Source organism: Echiichthys vipera, assembly GCF_963691815.1.
Source record: "Echiichthys vipera genome assembly, chromosome: 16".
Classification (NCBI taxonomy): Eukaryota; Metazoa; Chordata; class Actinopteri; order Perciformes; family Trachinidae; genus Echiichthys; species Echiichthys vipera.
The window spans coordinates 29,948,667-29,966,088 of record NC_139841.1 but is presented as its reverse complement, the minus strand read 5'-3'; the positions used below and the strand labels follow the sequence as shown (position 1 = coordinate 29,966,088).

Genomic DNA, 17,422 nt, shown 5'->3' with positions numbered 1-17,422 from the left:
GGACGCCGGGGTCCGGATCTGCACCGACACGGCGCCCGGGCTTCTGGTTGTGAGCACCCGCCCGACTTTGCCATCTTTACCCAGAGCTTTCACCCTCTTCAGTCTCGCTCCAGGAGGCAGCTTCACGGTGACGTCTGTCGCTCTGCAGCTCACCAATGGCGGCGCCAGTTGCGGTGACGTGGCCGGATCGGGGCAGGCGGCCACTGCGGTCAGGTTGGCCTGCAGCAGACGGTCGAAGTATCCAAGTTGGAGCTGGTGAAACCAGGTTCCACTGGAAGTCTGTAGAGAAGCAAACCAACTGTGAGCGCGCTTCTTTGTCCTGTGAACCAAGTGTGACGAGGACAGAAGACGCCAGAATCCATCTGTCCACACTTGAACATCCACCTGCGACTCTTTCATTTGCTGCTGGAATCAGGCAAAAGACTCACTTACCCATAATGCCCTGCAGCAGCTGCTGTAGAGGAGCTCCATGAGCAGCGACGGTCCGGAGGTCCGAACAGACGGACGACAGTCCGGCAGCGACCTCCCCCCGTCTGCAAACAACGGTCAGGAGACGTTTTACAGGCTGCGCCGTTACGGACAACAACAACACCAACGCCACAACAACAACAACAACAACAACAACAACACAGCAGCAGCAGCAGCAGCAGCAGCAGCAGCAGCAGCAGCAGCAGCAGCAGCCCAGAGTTGTGGGTGCAGCTGACGCAGAATCAAACTCACCTTCCAGGCGCAGGTCAGAGTGTTGGATGAGCGAGAAGCGCACTGACAGAAATCGTTGGCCGCAGTGAAAGTGAGGCCGTCGGAGCCCTGACGCCTCTCCGTCATCTTCATCATCTTCCTCTTCATCGAGCTGCCGCACTGAAACAGGAAGCAGAGGGTTCTTGCTTCACACTTTGGATCCAAAGCTCTGAAAAACTACATTTCCTGGTCTCTGTAGTCCACAGGAATAAGCCACGCCCACTTCAGACAGACTGTCGGCCATTTTGTTTTTCCATCAAATCAACCTTTATTTTTTTGGTGCTTTTCAAAAGTTTAAAGTCACAGAAACATCCAATAACACACACACACACACACAACCACGCACACAGGGACACACACACACACACAGGGGGACACACACACACACACACACACACACACACACAGGGACACACACACACACACAGCACGCACAGGGACGCACACACACACACACAGCACGCACAGGGACGCACACAGTCACGCACAGGGACGCACGCACACACAGTCACGCACAAGGACGCACGCACACACGGTCACGCACACACCCGCACACAGTCACGCACACACCCGCACACACCTCTGGGCACAGGAGCCTCGGCACTAAAAGGTGCAGAGCCCTCTGGTCGCCCGGGCCAGAACCGCCCTCTGGACCCGGAGAACCTCTGGACCCGGAGTTTGAACTCGGAACATTTCAAACCAACCTCGAGTGTTGAAAGTTCCACTGGGAGCAGAGAAAAGCTGCACCTCTGCTTTTGTACCTTTCACAAACTTCCACAGCTGCGGCTCCACCGGCGGCTCAGAGTCCGAGGACAGCGGCTCCAGGCCGGCCAGCCCTCCGTGTGCGTCCCGGTGCGGCTCCTGTTCCGTGCTGAGCCGGGCTAGAGCCACCAAAGTGATCCAAACCCAGGCCATCATCCTCCGTCCGGGACCCGCGGGACACATCATCCTGATCCGCTCTGCGACACTGCCTGGAGAGTCCTGCAGAGTCCTGGAGTCACCTGGAGTCACCTGGAGACGCCAATTACACTGATTAGCACCGGAAGTTGAGCCGCTGCCTGCGCACGTGCAGGTGTGGACTAATAATCTCAGTGAACAGTAGTGAGATTATATTTCTGATAATATTTATTTATCATCTCTCTCTCTTTAGAAAAGTGCTTTCATCAAGTGGTGCATGAACAAAAGACATTAAATCGATTTCACAGGTTGTATTCTTCCTTTACTGGACTCCGGGGGACAGTGGGTACCCCTGAGAGCGTGGCTGTGACCCCTCTCACTGACCCCGGCACCGACCAAGAGGGGAGGTACAACCACCGCCATTCCCTCCCCGGGCAGTGGTGGAGAGGGCAGCTGGCCTGTGAAGGGGCGCTGGCGCTGCTGCACACAGCTGAGACGTGCAGCATCGTGCTGGCCTGTGGTGTCCTGCACAACTTGGCACACCGCCATGGCCGCCAGAGCGCCCCCCCCCCCCCCCCCCCCCCCCGCCAGAGAGACCGGGTGCCGGACCCGTCACCCTCGACCCACCCCGCAAAGCGACACGGGCCCGGCAGCGTCTGATATCAACGCTGTAAAGAGGCAAGGACACCATTTACTCTGTAAGTGCATTTATTGCAAATGTCAGTGACGCCACGGATGCTCTCACGGTTTCCTCCTGTGATTCAAACACAGCTCGGGAAAGGACGCGGCGCTGGAGGTGCCGGTGGAGACGCCAGGGTGCGGGGTGCTGGTGGAGACGCCAGGGTGCGGGGTGCCGGTGGAGACGCCAGGGTGCGGGGTGCCGGTGGAGACGCCAGGGTGCGGGGTGCCGGTGGAGACGCCAGGGTGCGGGGTGCCGGTGGAGGAGCCGGTGGAGACGCCAGGGTGCGGGGTGCCGGTGGGGGTGCCGGTGGAGACGCCAGGGTGCGGGGTGCCGGTGGAGGTGCCGGTGGAGACGCCAGGGTGCGGGGTGCCGGTGGAGACGCCAGGGTGCGGGGTGCCGGTGGAGGTGCCGGTGGAGACGCCAGGGTGCGGGGTGCAGAGGGAGGAGCCCTCTCCTGTTTCATCGTCTATTGAGAAATAATAATAAAAAAATGAAGGAATCAAACATGAGTCAGTGTGTTTCTATCCTGGCAGCTGAACGCACGCGCATGTGTAACGTGAGCAGCCTGTTGTATAAAGACATGTCTGAGTTGAACACATTGACCTTGAGGATGATCTGAGTCGCCTTCATGTCCCCACTACTCCGTTAGAGCCGTGTCCCCCACCAGGGCCGCCGCTCTCCGGTCCCGGGGGCTCAGGTCCTCCCCTCCTGTCCCGCCCGTGGGCCGCAATCCTCAGCTTCACCTCCACGGACCTTTCACTGCCTCACACACAGACACACAGACACACACACACACAGACACACACACACACACACACACAGACACACACACACACACACACACACACACACACACACACACACACACACACACACGATGGTGCAGAGAGGGAATCCCCGGTTTAGGCCTTATTTACATTCATTTGCATATTTAAATGGGCGCGTGGACAGGGAGGAGTTTCCACGTTTGTTTGGCTGTGAAGAGGAAAAGTGCGTGGATCCACGCAAGTCTTAGAACATGAGGCCCCTGGACTCCTGACCCCCCACCACAACCTGCACCGAGGCTCGCCTCCCTGACCCTCCCCACCCCTGATCCACCCCACCCCTGACCCTCCCAACCCCTGACCCACCCCACCCCTGACCCTCCCCACCTCTGACCCACCCCACCCCTGACCCACCCCACCCCTGACCCTCCCCACCTCTGACCCACCCCACCCCTGACCCTCCCCACCTCTGACCCTCCCCACCCCTGACCCTCCCCACCTCTGACCCTCCCCACCTCTGACCCACCCCACCCCTGACCCTCCCCACCTCTGACCCACCCCACCTCTGACCCTCCCAACCCCTGACCCACCCCACCCCTGACCCTCCCCACCTCTGACCCTCCCAACCCCTGACCCACCCCACCTCTGACCCACCCCACCTCTGACCCTCCCCACCCCTGACCCACCCCACCTCTGACCCTCCCAACCCCTGACCCACCCCACCCCTGACCCTCCCCACCTCTGACCCACCCCACCCCTGACCCTCCCCACCTCTGACCCTCCCCACCCCTGACCCTCCCCACCTCTGACCCACCCCACCCCTGACCCTCCCCACCTCTGACCCACCCCACCTCTGACCCTCCCAACCCCTGACCCACCCCACCCCTGACCCTCCCCACCTCTGACCCACCCCACCTCTGACCCACCCCACCCCTGACCCTCCCCACCCCTGACCCACCCCACCCCTGACCCTCCCCACCTCTGACCCACCCCACCTCTGACCCACCCCACCTCTGACCCTCCCAACCCCTGACCCACCCCACCTCTGACCCTCCCCACCCCTGACCCACCCCACCCCTGACCCTCCCCACCTCTGACCCTCCCAACCCCTGACCCACCCCACCCCTGACCCTCCCCACCTCTGACCCACCCCACCTCTGACCCACCCCACCTCTGACCCTCCCCACCTCTGATCCACCCCACCCCTGACCCTCCCCACCTCTGATCCACCCCACCTCTGACCCACCCCACCCCTGACCCTGCCCACCCCTGACCCACCCACCTCTGACCCACCCCACCTCTGACCCTCCCAACCCCTGACCCTGTTTCAGAGGTTTGAGCTGATCTCAGCGACTTTCATCATCAAACACATGAAGAAGCTGAATTTATGAAAAAGCCTCAAAGGCAGAACCAAAGCTGAGGCTGAGCATGAATCGACTGAAGGAGCTGAACGTTCTGATGGTTGAACGGTTTTTGTGTCTGAAAGTCTGCAGCAGCTGGAGACGGGCGAAGAACGGGCGCAACAAACAAAATGGCCGAACAGGAAAACGGTAGAAATGCTTTGTCAGCATTTCCACAAAAGACTAAACGAGTAAATCAAACTAAATAATCACCATTTTTCTTCAGCTGCATCAAGTTTTTACATTTAGTGTTGATGAGTCCGCTAACCGCTAACATGCTAACCATTGACCGCTAACACATTGACCGCTAACATGCTAACCATTGACCGCTAACACATTGACCGCTAACACGTGTTTAACAGTTTTTCTGCTCAGGACAACTTCATTCCACTTTCGCCGCTGGAGACGAAACTTTCACCCGGAGACAGAAACTAAAGCTCTTTACAAGTTCAGGGGCAAAAATCAGACTTCATGGATTCAACAAAGCTTCGTTTATTACAAATACGACAGTGAAGGAAAACAAGAGGGGGCGTCGCTCTTCTAGGCAGTGGTGGTGGGCGCCTTGGTCGTCGTCCTGGCGGCGGTAGTGGTGGGCGCCTTGGTCGTCGTCCTGGCGGCGGTAGTGGTGGGCGCCTTGGTCGTCGTCCTGGCGGCGGTAGTGGTGGGCGCCTTGGTCGTCGTCCTGGCGGCGGTAGTGGTGGGCGCCTTGGTCGTCGTCCTGGCGGCGGTAGTGGTGGGCGCCTTGGTCGTCGTCCTGGCGGCGGTAGTGGTGGGCGCCTTGGTCGTCGTCCTGGCGGCGGTAGTGGTGGGCGCCTTGGTCGTCGTCCTGGCGGCGGTAGTGGTGGGCGCCTTGGTCGTCGTCCTGGCGGCGGTAGTGGTGGGCGCCTTGGTCGTCGTCCTGGCGGCGGTAGTGGTGGGCGCCTTGGTCGTCGTCCTGGCGGCGGTAGTGGTGGGCGCCTTGGTCGTCGTCCTGGCGGCGGTAGTGGTGGGCGCCTTGGTCGTCGTCCTGGCGGCGGTAGTGGTGGGCGCCTTGGTCGTCGTCTTGGCGGCGGTAGTGGTGGGCGCCTTGGTCGTCGTCTTGGCGGCGGTAGTGGTGGGCGCCTTGGTCGTCGTCTTGGCGGCGGTAGTGGTGGGCGCCTTGGTCGTCGTCTTGGCGGCGGTAGTGGTGGGCGCCTTGGTCGTCGTCTTGGCGGCGGTAGTGGTGGGCGCCTTGGTCGTCGTCTTGGCGGCGGTAGTGGTGGGCGCCTTGGTCGTCGTCTTGGCGGCGGTAGTGGTGGGCGCCTTGGTCGTCGTCTTGGCGGCGGTAGTGGTGGGCGCCTTGGTCGTCGTCTTGGCGGCGGTAGTGGTGGGCGCCTTGGTCGTCGTCTTGGCGGCGGTAGTGGTGGGCGCCTTGGTCGTCGTCTTGGCGGCGGTAGTGGTGGGCGCCTTGGTCGTCGTCTTGGCGGCGGTAGTGGTGGGCGCCTTGGTCGTCGTCTTGGCGGCGGTAGTGGTGGGCGCCTTGGTCGTCGTCTTGGCGGCGGTAGTGGTGGGCGCCTTGGTCGTCGTCTTGGCGGCGGTAGTGGTGGGCGCCTTGGTCGTCGTCTTGGCGGCGGTAGTGGTGGGCGCCTTGGTCGTCGTCTTGGCGGCGGTAGTGGTGGGCGCCTTGGTCGTCGTCTTGGCGGCGGTAGTGGTGGGCGCCTTGGTCGTCGTCTTGGCGGCGGTAGTGGTGGGCGCCTTGGTCGTCGCCTTGGTCGTCGCCTTGGTCGTCGCCTTGGTCGTCGCCTTGGTCGTCGTCTTGGCGGCGGTAGTGGTGGGCGCCTTGGTCGTCGCCTTGGTCGTCGTCTTGGCGGCGGTAGTGGTGGGCGCCTTGGTCGTCGCCTTGGTCGTCGTCTTGGCGGCGGTAGTGGTGGGCGCCTTGGTCGTCGCCTTGGTCGTCGCCTTGGTCGTCGCCTTGGTCGTCGCCTTGGCGGCGGTAGTGGTGGGCGCCTTGGTCGTCGTCTTGGCGGCGGTAGTGGTGGGCGTCTTGGTCGTCGTCTTGGCGGCGGTAGTGGTGGGCGTCTTGGTCGTCGTCTTGGCGGCGGTAGTGGTGGGCGTCTTGGTCGTCGTCTTGGCGGCGGTAGTGGTGGGCGTCTTGGTCGTCGTCTTGGCGGCGGTAGTGGTGGGCGTCTTGGTCGTCGCCTTGGCGGCGGTAGTGGTGGGCGCCTTGGTCGTCGCCTTGGCGGCGGTAGTGGTGGGCGCCTTGGTCGTCGCCTTGGCGGCGGTAGTGGTGGGCGCCTTGGTTGTGATTGGGAAGCCAGTAAACGGTCCATCAGGAATTTGGTCAAAGCCCCAAACTTCAAAGACGTAGTCATCGGCCACAGGTGCCGACTGGGCAGTGACACTTTTTGTCGTTACTAATGGCTGCGGAGTAGTGGTCGGTCGCTGCGGCGTAGTGGTCGGTCGCTGCGGAGTAGTGGTCGGTCGCTGCGGAGTAGTGGTCGGTCGCTGCGGAGTAGTGGTCGGTCGCTGCGGCGTAGTGGTCGGTCGCTGCGGAGTAGTGGTCGGTCGCTGCGGAGTAGTGGTCGGTCGCTGCGGAGTAGTGGTCGGTCGCTGCGGAGTAGTGGTCGGTCGCTGCGGAGTAGTGGTCGGTCGCTGCGGAGTAGTGGTCGGTCGCTGCGGAGTAGTGGTCGGTCGCTGCGGAGTAGTGGTCGGTCGCTGCGGAGTAGTGGTCGGTCGCTGCGGAGTAGTGGTCGGTCGCTGCGGAGTAGTGGTCGGTCGCTGCGGAGTAGTGGTCGGTCGCTGCGGAGTAGTGGTCGGTCGCACTGGACTTGAGGTTTGTGAATTGCACGGTGGTTGTGGACTAAACGGTGGCTCTGGAGTAGTCGGTCGCACTGGAGTGGTTGGTGCCTCCGGAGTGGCTGTTTGTGAATTGCACGGGGGCTCTGGACTGAAGGGGGGCTCTGGACTGAAGGGGGGCTCTGGACTGAACGGGGGCTCTGGACTGAACGGGGGCTCTGGACTGAACGGGGGCTCTGGGGCTCTTCGGTGACGCTCCGGCCCCCTTTGAGTCCCTGCTCTGAGACAAGCCGCCAGAATCAGGGACATTTCCCCGGCGGAGTCGATAAAAATCATTTCAAAAGAGAAATCCTGAAAAACACCGAGTCATGAGCCGTCACGCCTCACTTTCACAAACCACATCCTGTTTGAGTCGGTACTTACCGCGGACGCCGGGGTCCGGATCTGCACCGACACGGCGCCCGGGCTTCTGGTTGTGAGCACCCGCCCGACTTTGCCATCTTTACCCAGAGCTTTCACCCTCTTCAGTCTCGCTCCAGGAGGCAGCTTCACGGTGACGTCTGTCGCTCTGCAGCTCACCAATGGCGGCGCCAGTTGCGGTGACGTGGCCGGATCGGGGCAGGCGGCCACTGCGGTCAGGTTGGCCTGCAGCAGACGGTCGAAGTATCCAAGTTGGAGCTGGTGAAACCAGGTTCCACTGGAAGTCTGTAGAGAAGCAAACCAACTGTGAGCGCGCTTCTTCCTCCTGTGAACCAAGTGTGACGAGGACAGAAGACGCCAGAATCCATCTGTCCACACTTGAACATCCACCTGCGACTCTTTCATTTGCTGCTGGAATCAGGCAAAAGACTCACTTACCCATAATGCCCTGCAGCAGCTGCTGTAGAGGAGCTCCATGAGCAGCAACGGTCCGGAGGTCCGAACAGACGGACGACAGTCCGGCAGCGACCTCCCCCCGTCTGCAAACAACGGTCAGGAGACGTTTTACAGGCTGCGCCGTTACGGACAACAACAACAACAACACAACAACAACAACGCCACAGCAGCAGCAGCAGCAGCAGCAGCAGCAGCAGCAGCAGCAGCAGCAGCAGCAGCAGCAGAGTTGTGGGTGCAGCTGACGCAGAATCAAACTCACCTTCCAGGCGCAGGTCAGAGTGTTGGATGAGCGAGAAGCGCACTGACAGAAATCGTTGGCCGCAGTGAAAGTGAGGCCGTCGGAGCCCTGACGCCTCTCCGTCATCTTCATCATCTTCCTCTTCATCGAGCTGCCGCACTGAAACAGGAAGCAGAGGGTTCTTGCTTCACACTTTGGATCCAAAGCTCTGAAAAACTACATTTCCTGGTCTCTGTAGGCCACAGGAATAAGCCACGCCCACTTCAGACAGACTGTCGGCCATTTTGTTTTTCCATCAAATCAACGTTTATTTTTTTGGTGCTTTTCAAAAGTTTAAAGTCACAGAAACATCCAATAAAACACACACACACACACGCACACACACACACACACACACACGGACACACACCACCACCGTGCACAGGGACACACGCACCACGCACAGGGACACACGCACCACGCACAGGGACACACGCACACAACCACGCACAGGGACACACACACACACCCACGCACAGGGACACACACCCACGCACAGGGACACACACACCCACGCACAGGGACACACACACAACCACACACACACAACCACGCACAGGGACACACACACAACCACGCACAGGGACACACACACAACCACGCACAGGGACACACACACAACCACGCACAGGGACACACACACAACCACGCACAGGGACACACACACACACACAACCACGCACAGGGACACACACACACACACAACCACGCACAGGGACACACACACACACAACCACGCACAGGGACACACACACACACAACCACGCACAGGGACACACACACACACAACCACGCACAGGGACACACACACACACAACCACGCACAGGGACACACACACACACAACCACGCACAGGGACACACACACACACAACCACGCACAGGGACACACACACACACAGGGACACACGGACACACACACACACACACACACAACCACGCACAGGGACACACACACACACACACACACACACAGGGACACACGGACACACACACACACACACACACAACCACGCACAGGGACACACACACAACCACGCACAGGGACACACACACACAACCACGCACAGGGACACACACACACAACCACGCACAGGGACACACACACACAACCACGCACAGGGACACACACACACAACCACGCACAGGGACACACACACACAACCACGCACAGGGACACACACGCACGGAGTCTAGAGGAAGCTGCCTTTGGGGGGGGGGGGGCAGGAGCCTCGGCACTAAGGTGCAGAGCCCTCTGGTCCTCGTGCAGCAAACGTGCCACAACAACAGCGCACATTTCACTTTCACCCGTTTCCATGGAGACGCCACAGCCATGTGACGTCACAGAGGAGCTCGACCTCTACCTCTGGTTCTTAAACAGGATCAAGTTTGAACTCGGAACATTTCAAACCAACCTCGAGTGTTGAAAGTTCCACTGGGAGCAGAGAAAAGCTGCACCTCTGCTTTTGTACCTTTCACAAACTTCCACAGCTGCGGCTCCACCGGCGGCTCAGAGTCCGAGGACAGCGGCTCCAGGCCGGCCAGCCCTCCGTGTGCGTCCCGGTGCGGCTCCTGTTCCGTGCTGAGCCGGGCTAGAGCCACCAAAGTGATCCAAACCCAGGCCATCATCCTCCGTCCGGGACCCGCGGGACACATCATCCTGATCCGCTCTGCGACACTGCCTGGAGAGTCCTGCAGAGTCCTGGAGTCACCTGGAGTCACCTGGAGACGCCAATTACACTGATTAGCACCGGAAGTTGAGCCGCTGCCTGCGCACGTGCAGGTGCGGAATAGCGTTAAAAAAAAACAGAAAAACAATAAAAAAATTAAATACAAACTGAATAATAATAATAATCATCACTGATCAGCTGTGTTTGTTTCTGCTTTAACGTTAAAATATGAGTCACAATCACATTAATACAGACACACACACACACACACACACCAGACACACACACACACACACACACTAACACACACACACACACACACACACTAACACACACACACACACACACACACACACACACAGACACACACACACACACACACACACACACACACACACACACACACACACACACACACATACATACACAGACACACACACACACACACACACACACACACACACTAACACACACACACACATACACACACACACACACACATACATACACAGACAGACACACACACACACACACACATACACACACACACACACACACACACACACACACACACTAACACACACACACACACACACACACACACACAGACACACACACACACACACACACACACACACACACACACACACATACATACACAGACACACACACACACACACACACACACACACACACTAACACACACACACACATACACACACACACACACACATACATACACAGACAGACACACACACACACACACACACACACACTAACACACACACACACACTAACACACACACACACACATACACACACACAGACACACACACAAACACACACACACACACAAACACACACACACATAGACCGCCCATTAACACACACACAGACACACACACACACACACACACTAACACACACACACACACAAACACACACACACACACAGACACACTCACACACACACACATATAACTGTGTGTGTGTGTGTGTGTGTGTGTGTGTGTGTGTGTTAATGGGCGGTCTACGGGAGAAACACAGGGGAGGTCTGAACAGCCAATCACAGCAGAGGACACTGCGTCTCCATGGTAACCGTGGCTTGTTTGGGGAAGCGCGGCCTCGGCTTCACTTCCGGTTTGTTTCCAGCTGAAGATCCAAAAGTGTCGGTGAGTTTGAACTCTTCCTCTGACACTCCTGCCTCAGCATGACGGTTATGTTATATATGATAATATGATTATTATTGTTATTATTGTTATTATTATTGTTATTATGATTGTTATTGTTATTCTCACTGAACAGCTTCCTGTTGTCACGAGCTGCGTCGCAGTAAAACATGTTATTATATTAAAATCATGTCAAAGGTCAAACCACAGCAAACGTCCGTGAGCGACTCGTGTGACGAGAGTTCGATGTGTTGGTGAATGAACCGATGCGTCGCTTCATGTCTTCAGTCTTTCATTCAGAGCAGATCTGTGTGTGCGTGTTCGTGGCGTCAGCGATGGCGGGGACGTCCAGACACGATCGGGAGATGGCGATGAACGCCAAGCGTCAGCTGACGGCGTGTTCGGACCCCGTGGAGAAACTCCGCCTCCAGTGTCTGAGCCGAGGCTCGTCCGGGATCAAAGGTCTGGGCCGGTGAGTCCTGGTTCAGTGGGACCTGCTCTTTAATCCTGTTAACGTAAGCTTAACTAGACTGAACCTGAACTTAACTTCACTAAACTTAAACTTAACTAGACTGAACCTGAACTTAACTTCACTAAACTTAAGCTTAACTAGACTAAACCTGAACTTAACTTCACTAAACTTAAGCTTAACTAGACTAAACCTGAACTTAACTTCAGTGAACTTAAGCTTAACTTCACTAAACTTTGACTAAACTAAAACTAAAACTTCACTTCACTAAACTAAACTAAACTAAGCTAAGCTAAGCTAAGCTAAGCTAAACTAAACTAAGCTAAGCTAAGCTAAGCTTAACTAAACTAAGCTAAGCTAAGCTAAACTAAACTAAGCTAAGCTTAACTAAGCTAAACAAAGCTAAGCCAAACTAAACTAAACTAAGCTAAACTAAGCTAAACTAAACTAAGCTAAACTAAGCTAAGCTAAACTAAACTAAACTAAGCTAAGCTAAGCTAAGCTAAGCTAAACTAAACTAAACTAAGCTAAGCTTAACTAAACTAAGCTAAGATAAGCTAAACTAAACTAAGCTAAGCTTAACTAAGCTAAACAAAGCTAAGCCAAACTAAACTAAGCTAAACTAAGCTAAGCTAAACTAAACTAAGCTAAACTAAGCTAAACTAAGCTAAACTAAGCTAAGCTAAACTAAACTAAGCTAAGCTAAACTAAGCTAAGCTAAGCTAAACTAAACTAAACTAAGCTAAGCTAAGCTTAACTAAACTAAACTAAGCTAAGCTAAGCTAAGCTAAGCTAAACTAAACTAAACTAAGCTAAGCTTAACTAAGCTAAACTAAGCTAAGCTAAACTAAACTAAGCTAAACTAAACTAAACTAAGCTAAGCTTAACTAAGCTAAACTAAGCTAAACTAAGCTAAGCTAAGCTAAACTAAACTAAACTAAACTAAGCTAAGCTTAACTAAGCTAAACTAAACTAAGCTAAGCTAAACTAAACTAAACTAAGCTAAGCTAAGCTAAACTAAACTAAGCTAAGCTAAGCCTAACTAAGCTAAACTAAGCTAAACTAAACTAAGCTAAGCTAAACTAAACTAAACTAAGCCAAGCTAAACTAAACTAAGCTAAACTAAGCTAAGCTAAGCTAAGCTTAACTAAGCTAAACTAAGCTAAACTAAACTAAACTAAACTAAGCTAAGCTAAACTAAACTAAACTAAGCTAAACTAAACTAAACTAAACTAAGCTAAGCTAAGCTTAACTAAGCTAAACTAAACTAAGCTAAGCTAAACTATTTTTTCTAACGTTGTTGTTCCTGTTGTTGTTCCTGTCGTTGTCGTTGTTGTTGTTGTTGTTGTCGTTGTCGTTGTCGTTTTTGTCGTTGTTGTTGATGTTGTTGTCGTCCCTGTTGTTGTTGTTGTTGTCGTTGTTGTTGTTGTCGTTGTTGTTGTTGTTGTTGTTGTTGTTGTCGTCCCTGTTGTTGTTGTTGTTGTCGTTGTCGTCCCTGTTGTTGTCGTTGTCGTTGTTGTTGTCGTTGTCGTCCCTGTTGTTGTTGTCGTTGTTGTTGTTGATGTTGTCGTTGTTGTTGTTGTTGTCGTTGTTGTTGTCGTTGATGTTGTCGTTGTTGTTGTTGTCGTTGTCGTCCCTGTTGTTGTTGTTGTTGTTGTTGTTGTCGTTGTCGTCCCTGTTGTTGTTGTTGTCGTCGTCAGGACCTTTAAGATCATGGACGATAACCAGAGCCGCTCTCTGGACCTGAGGGAGTTCCTGAAGGGTCTGAGCGATTACGGGATCCTGATGGAGAAACACGAGGCCACGGCGCTTTTCCAGCACTTCGACCGCGACGGGAACGGGACCATCGACTTCGATGAGTTCCTCATCACTCTGAGGGTTAAAGGCCACTGATCATTATTGTTATTGTTATTATTGTTATTATTATAAATATTATTGTTATCCTCTCTGTGAACCGTCCCCGTCTGGAGGGTCCAGACCCGGTACAGACCCGGGCAGCAGAGGCTCTGGGGACGTGGAGCGTCTCCTCTCTGTGGGGGAAGGAGCCGGAGCTTGTGAGGGAGGTGGAGCTCCCAGTTAGATCTGGGGGGGCTCACCTCCACACACAGTCTGGATCTGGACCCGTGCTCCTGGATAGGGGCTGGACCCTGGTCTTCTCTGGAGGGGCCCAGGGTGTGAGGGGCCGGGCGGGTGTGGGGAGACTCTCGAACCCCCGGCTGAGCGCCGCGGTGTTGGAGTTGACCCCGGTGGACCAGAGGGTGGCCTCCTTACGCCTGCGGGTGGGGGGGGGGGGGGGGGGGGGGGGCTCTGACTGTTGTTGGTGCAGATGCAGCGAACAGCAGTTCAGAGTCTGGGGCCTTCTTGGAGACCCTGAATGGAGTCCTGCATGGGGCTCCAGTAGGGGACTCCAGAGTCCTGCTGGGAGACTTCAACGCCCACGTGGGCAACGATGGAGACACCTGGAGAGGCTGATTGGGAGGAACGGCCTCCCGGATCTAAACCCCAGCGTCTGGTGTTAGACTTGTGTGCTGGTCCTGGATCCTCTTTAACAAACACCATGTTGGAACAGAAGGAGGCTCAGAAGTGGACCTGGTTCCAGAGCACACTAGGCCAAAGGTCCAGGATCCAGTCTGTGATGGTCTCATCTGATCTGAGGCCGGATGTTCTGGACACTCGGGTGAAGAGAGGGGCAGAGCTGTCAGCTGATCACCATCTGGGGATGAGTGGGTCAGAGGACGGGGAAGGTTCTGGACAGACCGGGTAAACCCAAACCAGTAGTGCGGGTGAACTGGGACCGTCTGGAGGAGGCCCCTGTCCCAGAGACCTTCAACTCACACCTCCGGAGGAGCTTTTCTGGCGTCCCTGTGGAGGTCGGGGGCATCGAACCGGAGCGGGCGATGTTCAAAGCTTCCAGTGCTGAAGCTGCAGCGGTGAGCTGTGGCCTCAAGGTCTCAGGTGCCTCAAGGGGCGGGGACCCTGGAGCACCGTGGTGGACCCCGGGGGTCAGGGGTCCCCCTGAAGAAGGAGGCCTTCAGGATCTGGTCTCCCAGAAGACTCCGGAGGTGGTTCTGAGGTCCCCACAGGTCTGAAGGGCTGCAGCCTCTGCTGGGTCAGAGGCAAAGCAGCGGGTGTGGGAGGAGTTCACACAAGTCCTGGAGAAGGACTTTGGGGGGCACCGAGGTGCTTCTGGACCACCATTCAGCACCTCAGGAGGGGGACACGGGGAACCGTCCAAGCTGTTCACAGTAAGGACGGGACGCTGGTGCCCTCAGCTGATGAGGTCATGGGGCGGTGGAAGGACTCTGAGGAAGTCCTGAATGGGCCCAACACGCCCTCTTTTGTAGAGGCAGAGCTGGAGGCTGATGGGGATCATCGTCAACATCTCTGACAGAAGTCACTGAGGAAGGAAACAAGTCCACAGAGGCAAAGCCCCAGGATCCATGAGCTGCATCCACACATGCTGAAAGCTCTGGGTCTGGAGGGGCCGTCCTGGTCCTGGGCCTGGTCCTGGTCCTGGTCCTGGTCCACACGTCTCTGACACACTGGTGGAAGTCTGGGACAGTGCCGAGGGAGTGGCAGACCGGGGTGGTGGTTCCTGTTCAGAAAGGGGGACCAGAGGGAATGAGTCCTGACCCTAAGTGAAGGACTTCAAGTACCTCAGGATCTTGTTCACAAGTGAGGGGATGTTGGAACGTGAATTGGAGCAGCAGTCGCTCTGGATCTACCCTCAGTCCTGGTTCCTACCCTCACCTGTGGTCCTGAAAGCTGGGTCAGGACCCAAAGAACCAGGTCCAGGTCAGGACCCAAAGAACCAGGTCCAGGTCAGGACCCAAAGAACCAGGTCCTGGTCAGGACCCACAGAACCAGGTCCAGGTCAGGACCCAAAGAACCAGGTCCAGGTCAGGACCCAAAGAACCAGGTCCAGGTCAGGACCCAAAGAACCAGGTCCAGGTCAGGACCCACAGAACCAGGTCCAGGTCCAAGTGTCTGAAATGTGTTTCCTCAGGAGGGGGTCTGGAGTCTCCCTTAGAGAGAGGGGGAGAGGGGTCACGTCCAGCTGGGAGGAGGCCTCGGGGAAGACCCAGGACCAGGTGGAGAGATTAGATCTCCACACTGGCCTGGGAACGCCTCAGGATCCCCCAGTTAGAGCTGGTTAATGTGGCCCGGGAAAGGGAAGTTTGGGGTCCCTGCTGGAGCTGCTGCCCCTGAGACCTGATCCAGGACCAGAGGCTGGAGCTGCTGCCCCTGAGACCTGATCCAGGACCAGAGGCTGGAGCTGCTGCCCCTGAGACCTGATCCAGGACCAGAGTCTGGAGCTGCTGCCCCTGAGACCTGATCCAGGATCAGAGGCTGGAGCTGCTGCCCCTGAGACCTGATCCAGGATCAGAGGCTGAGATGAACTAAACTAAACTGGATGTGATGTCCGTCTGTCCTTTTGTCCGTCTGCAGCCGCAGATGTCGAAGGCGAGGAAGGAGGTGGTCCTGCAGGCGTTCAGGAAGCTGGATAAGACGGGGGACGGCGTGATCACGGTGGACGACCTGCGCGGCGTTTATAACGCCACGTGCCACCCCAAGTTCAAGAACGGGGAGTGGAGCGAGGAGGAGGTGTTCAGGACGTTCCTCGACAACTTCGACTCTCCGAACGACAAGGACGGGAAGGTGTGTGTGTGTGTGTGTGTGTGTGTGTGTGTGACTGTGTGTGTGTGTGTGTGTGTGTGTGTGTGACTGTCTGTGTGTGTGTGTGTGTGTGTGTGTGTGTGACTGTGTGTGTGTGTGTGTGTGTGTGTGTGTGACTGTCTGTGTGTGTGTGTGTGTGTATGTCTGTGTGTGTGTGTGTCTGTGTGTGTGTGTGTGTGTGTGTGTGTGTGTGTGTGTGTGTGTGTGTGTGTGTGTGTGTGTGTCTGTGTGTGTCTGTGTGTGTGTGTGTGTGTGTGTGTGTGTGTGACTGTGTGTGTGTGTGTGTGTGTGTGTGACTGTGTGTGTGTGTGTGTGTGTATGTGTGTGTGTGTGTGTGTGTCTGTATGTGTGTGTGTATGTGTGTGTGTGACTGTCTGTGTGTGTGTGTGTGTGTGTGTGTGACTGTCTGTGTGTGTGTGTGTGTGTGTGTGTGTGTGTGTGTGTGTGTGTGTGTGTGTGTGTGACTGTCTGTGTGTGTGTGTCTGTGTGTGTGTGTGTGTGTGTGTGTGTGTGTGTGTATGTCTGTGTGTGTGTGTGTGTGTGTGTGTGTGTGTGTGTCTGTGTGTGTCTGTGTGTGTGTGTGTGTGTGTGTGTGTGTGTGTGTGTGACTGTGTGTGTGTGTGTGACTGTGTGTGTGTGTGTGATGACTCAGCTCATCTGTGAGTGATGACTCAGCGTTTCTTCGTCAGGTGACCAAAGAGGAGTTCATCAACTATTACTGCGGCGTCAGCGCCTCCATCGACCACGACGTCTACTTCATCCTGATGATGAAGAACGCCTGGAAGCTGTGACGCCGCCGCCGCCGCACACGGGGACCGCCGCGCCCCACGCACGACTCAGCATTATCTTTATTATCGTCATAATCTATTATTATTATTATTATTAATATATTATTATTACTATTATTATTTTATTATTATTGAATTATTTTATTATTATTTTATTATTATTATTATTATTTTTTATTATTTTAATATTTTTATTATTATTTTTATTATTTTTATTATTTTTTTATTATTTTAATAAATTTTTTTTTAATTGTTTTATTAT

At 55.4% G+C, this 17,422-nt stretch overlaps 1 protein-coding gene across 1 annotated transcript; it reads left to right on the top strand.

Annotated features, from left to right (window-relative positions):
- Positions 1-11,561: 11,561 nt before the first annotated feature.
- Positions 11,562-17,163, top strand: capslb (calcyphosine-like b; the record flags this gene model as incomplete). The annotated part of the gene is made up of 4 exons (XM_083929787.1): positions 11,562-11,698; positions 13,396-13,573; positions 16,145-16,354; positions 17,062-17,163. The coding sequence occupies 4 exons, from the start codon at positions 11,562-11,564 to the stop codon at positions 17,161-17,163; spliced, it is 627 nt and encodes a 208-aa protein (XP_083785913.1).
- Positions 17,164-17,422: the final 259 nt, after the last annotated feature.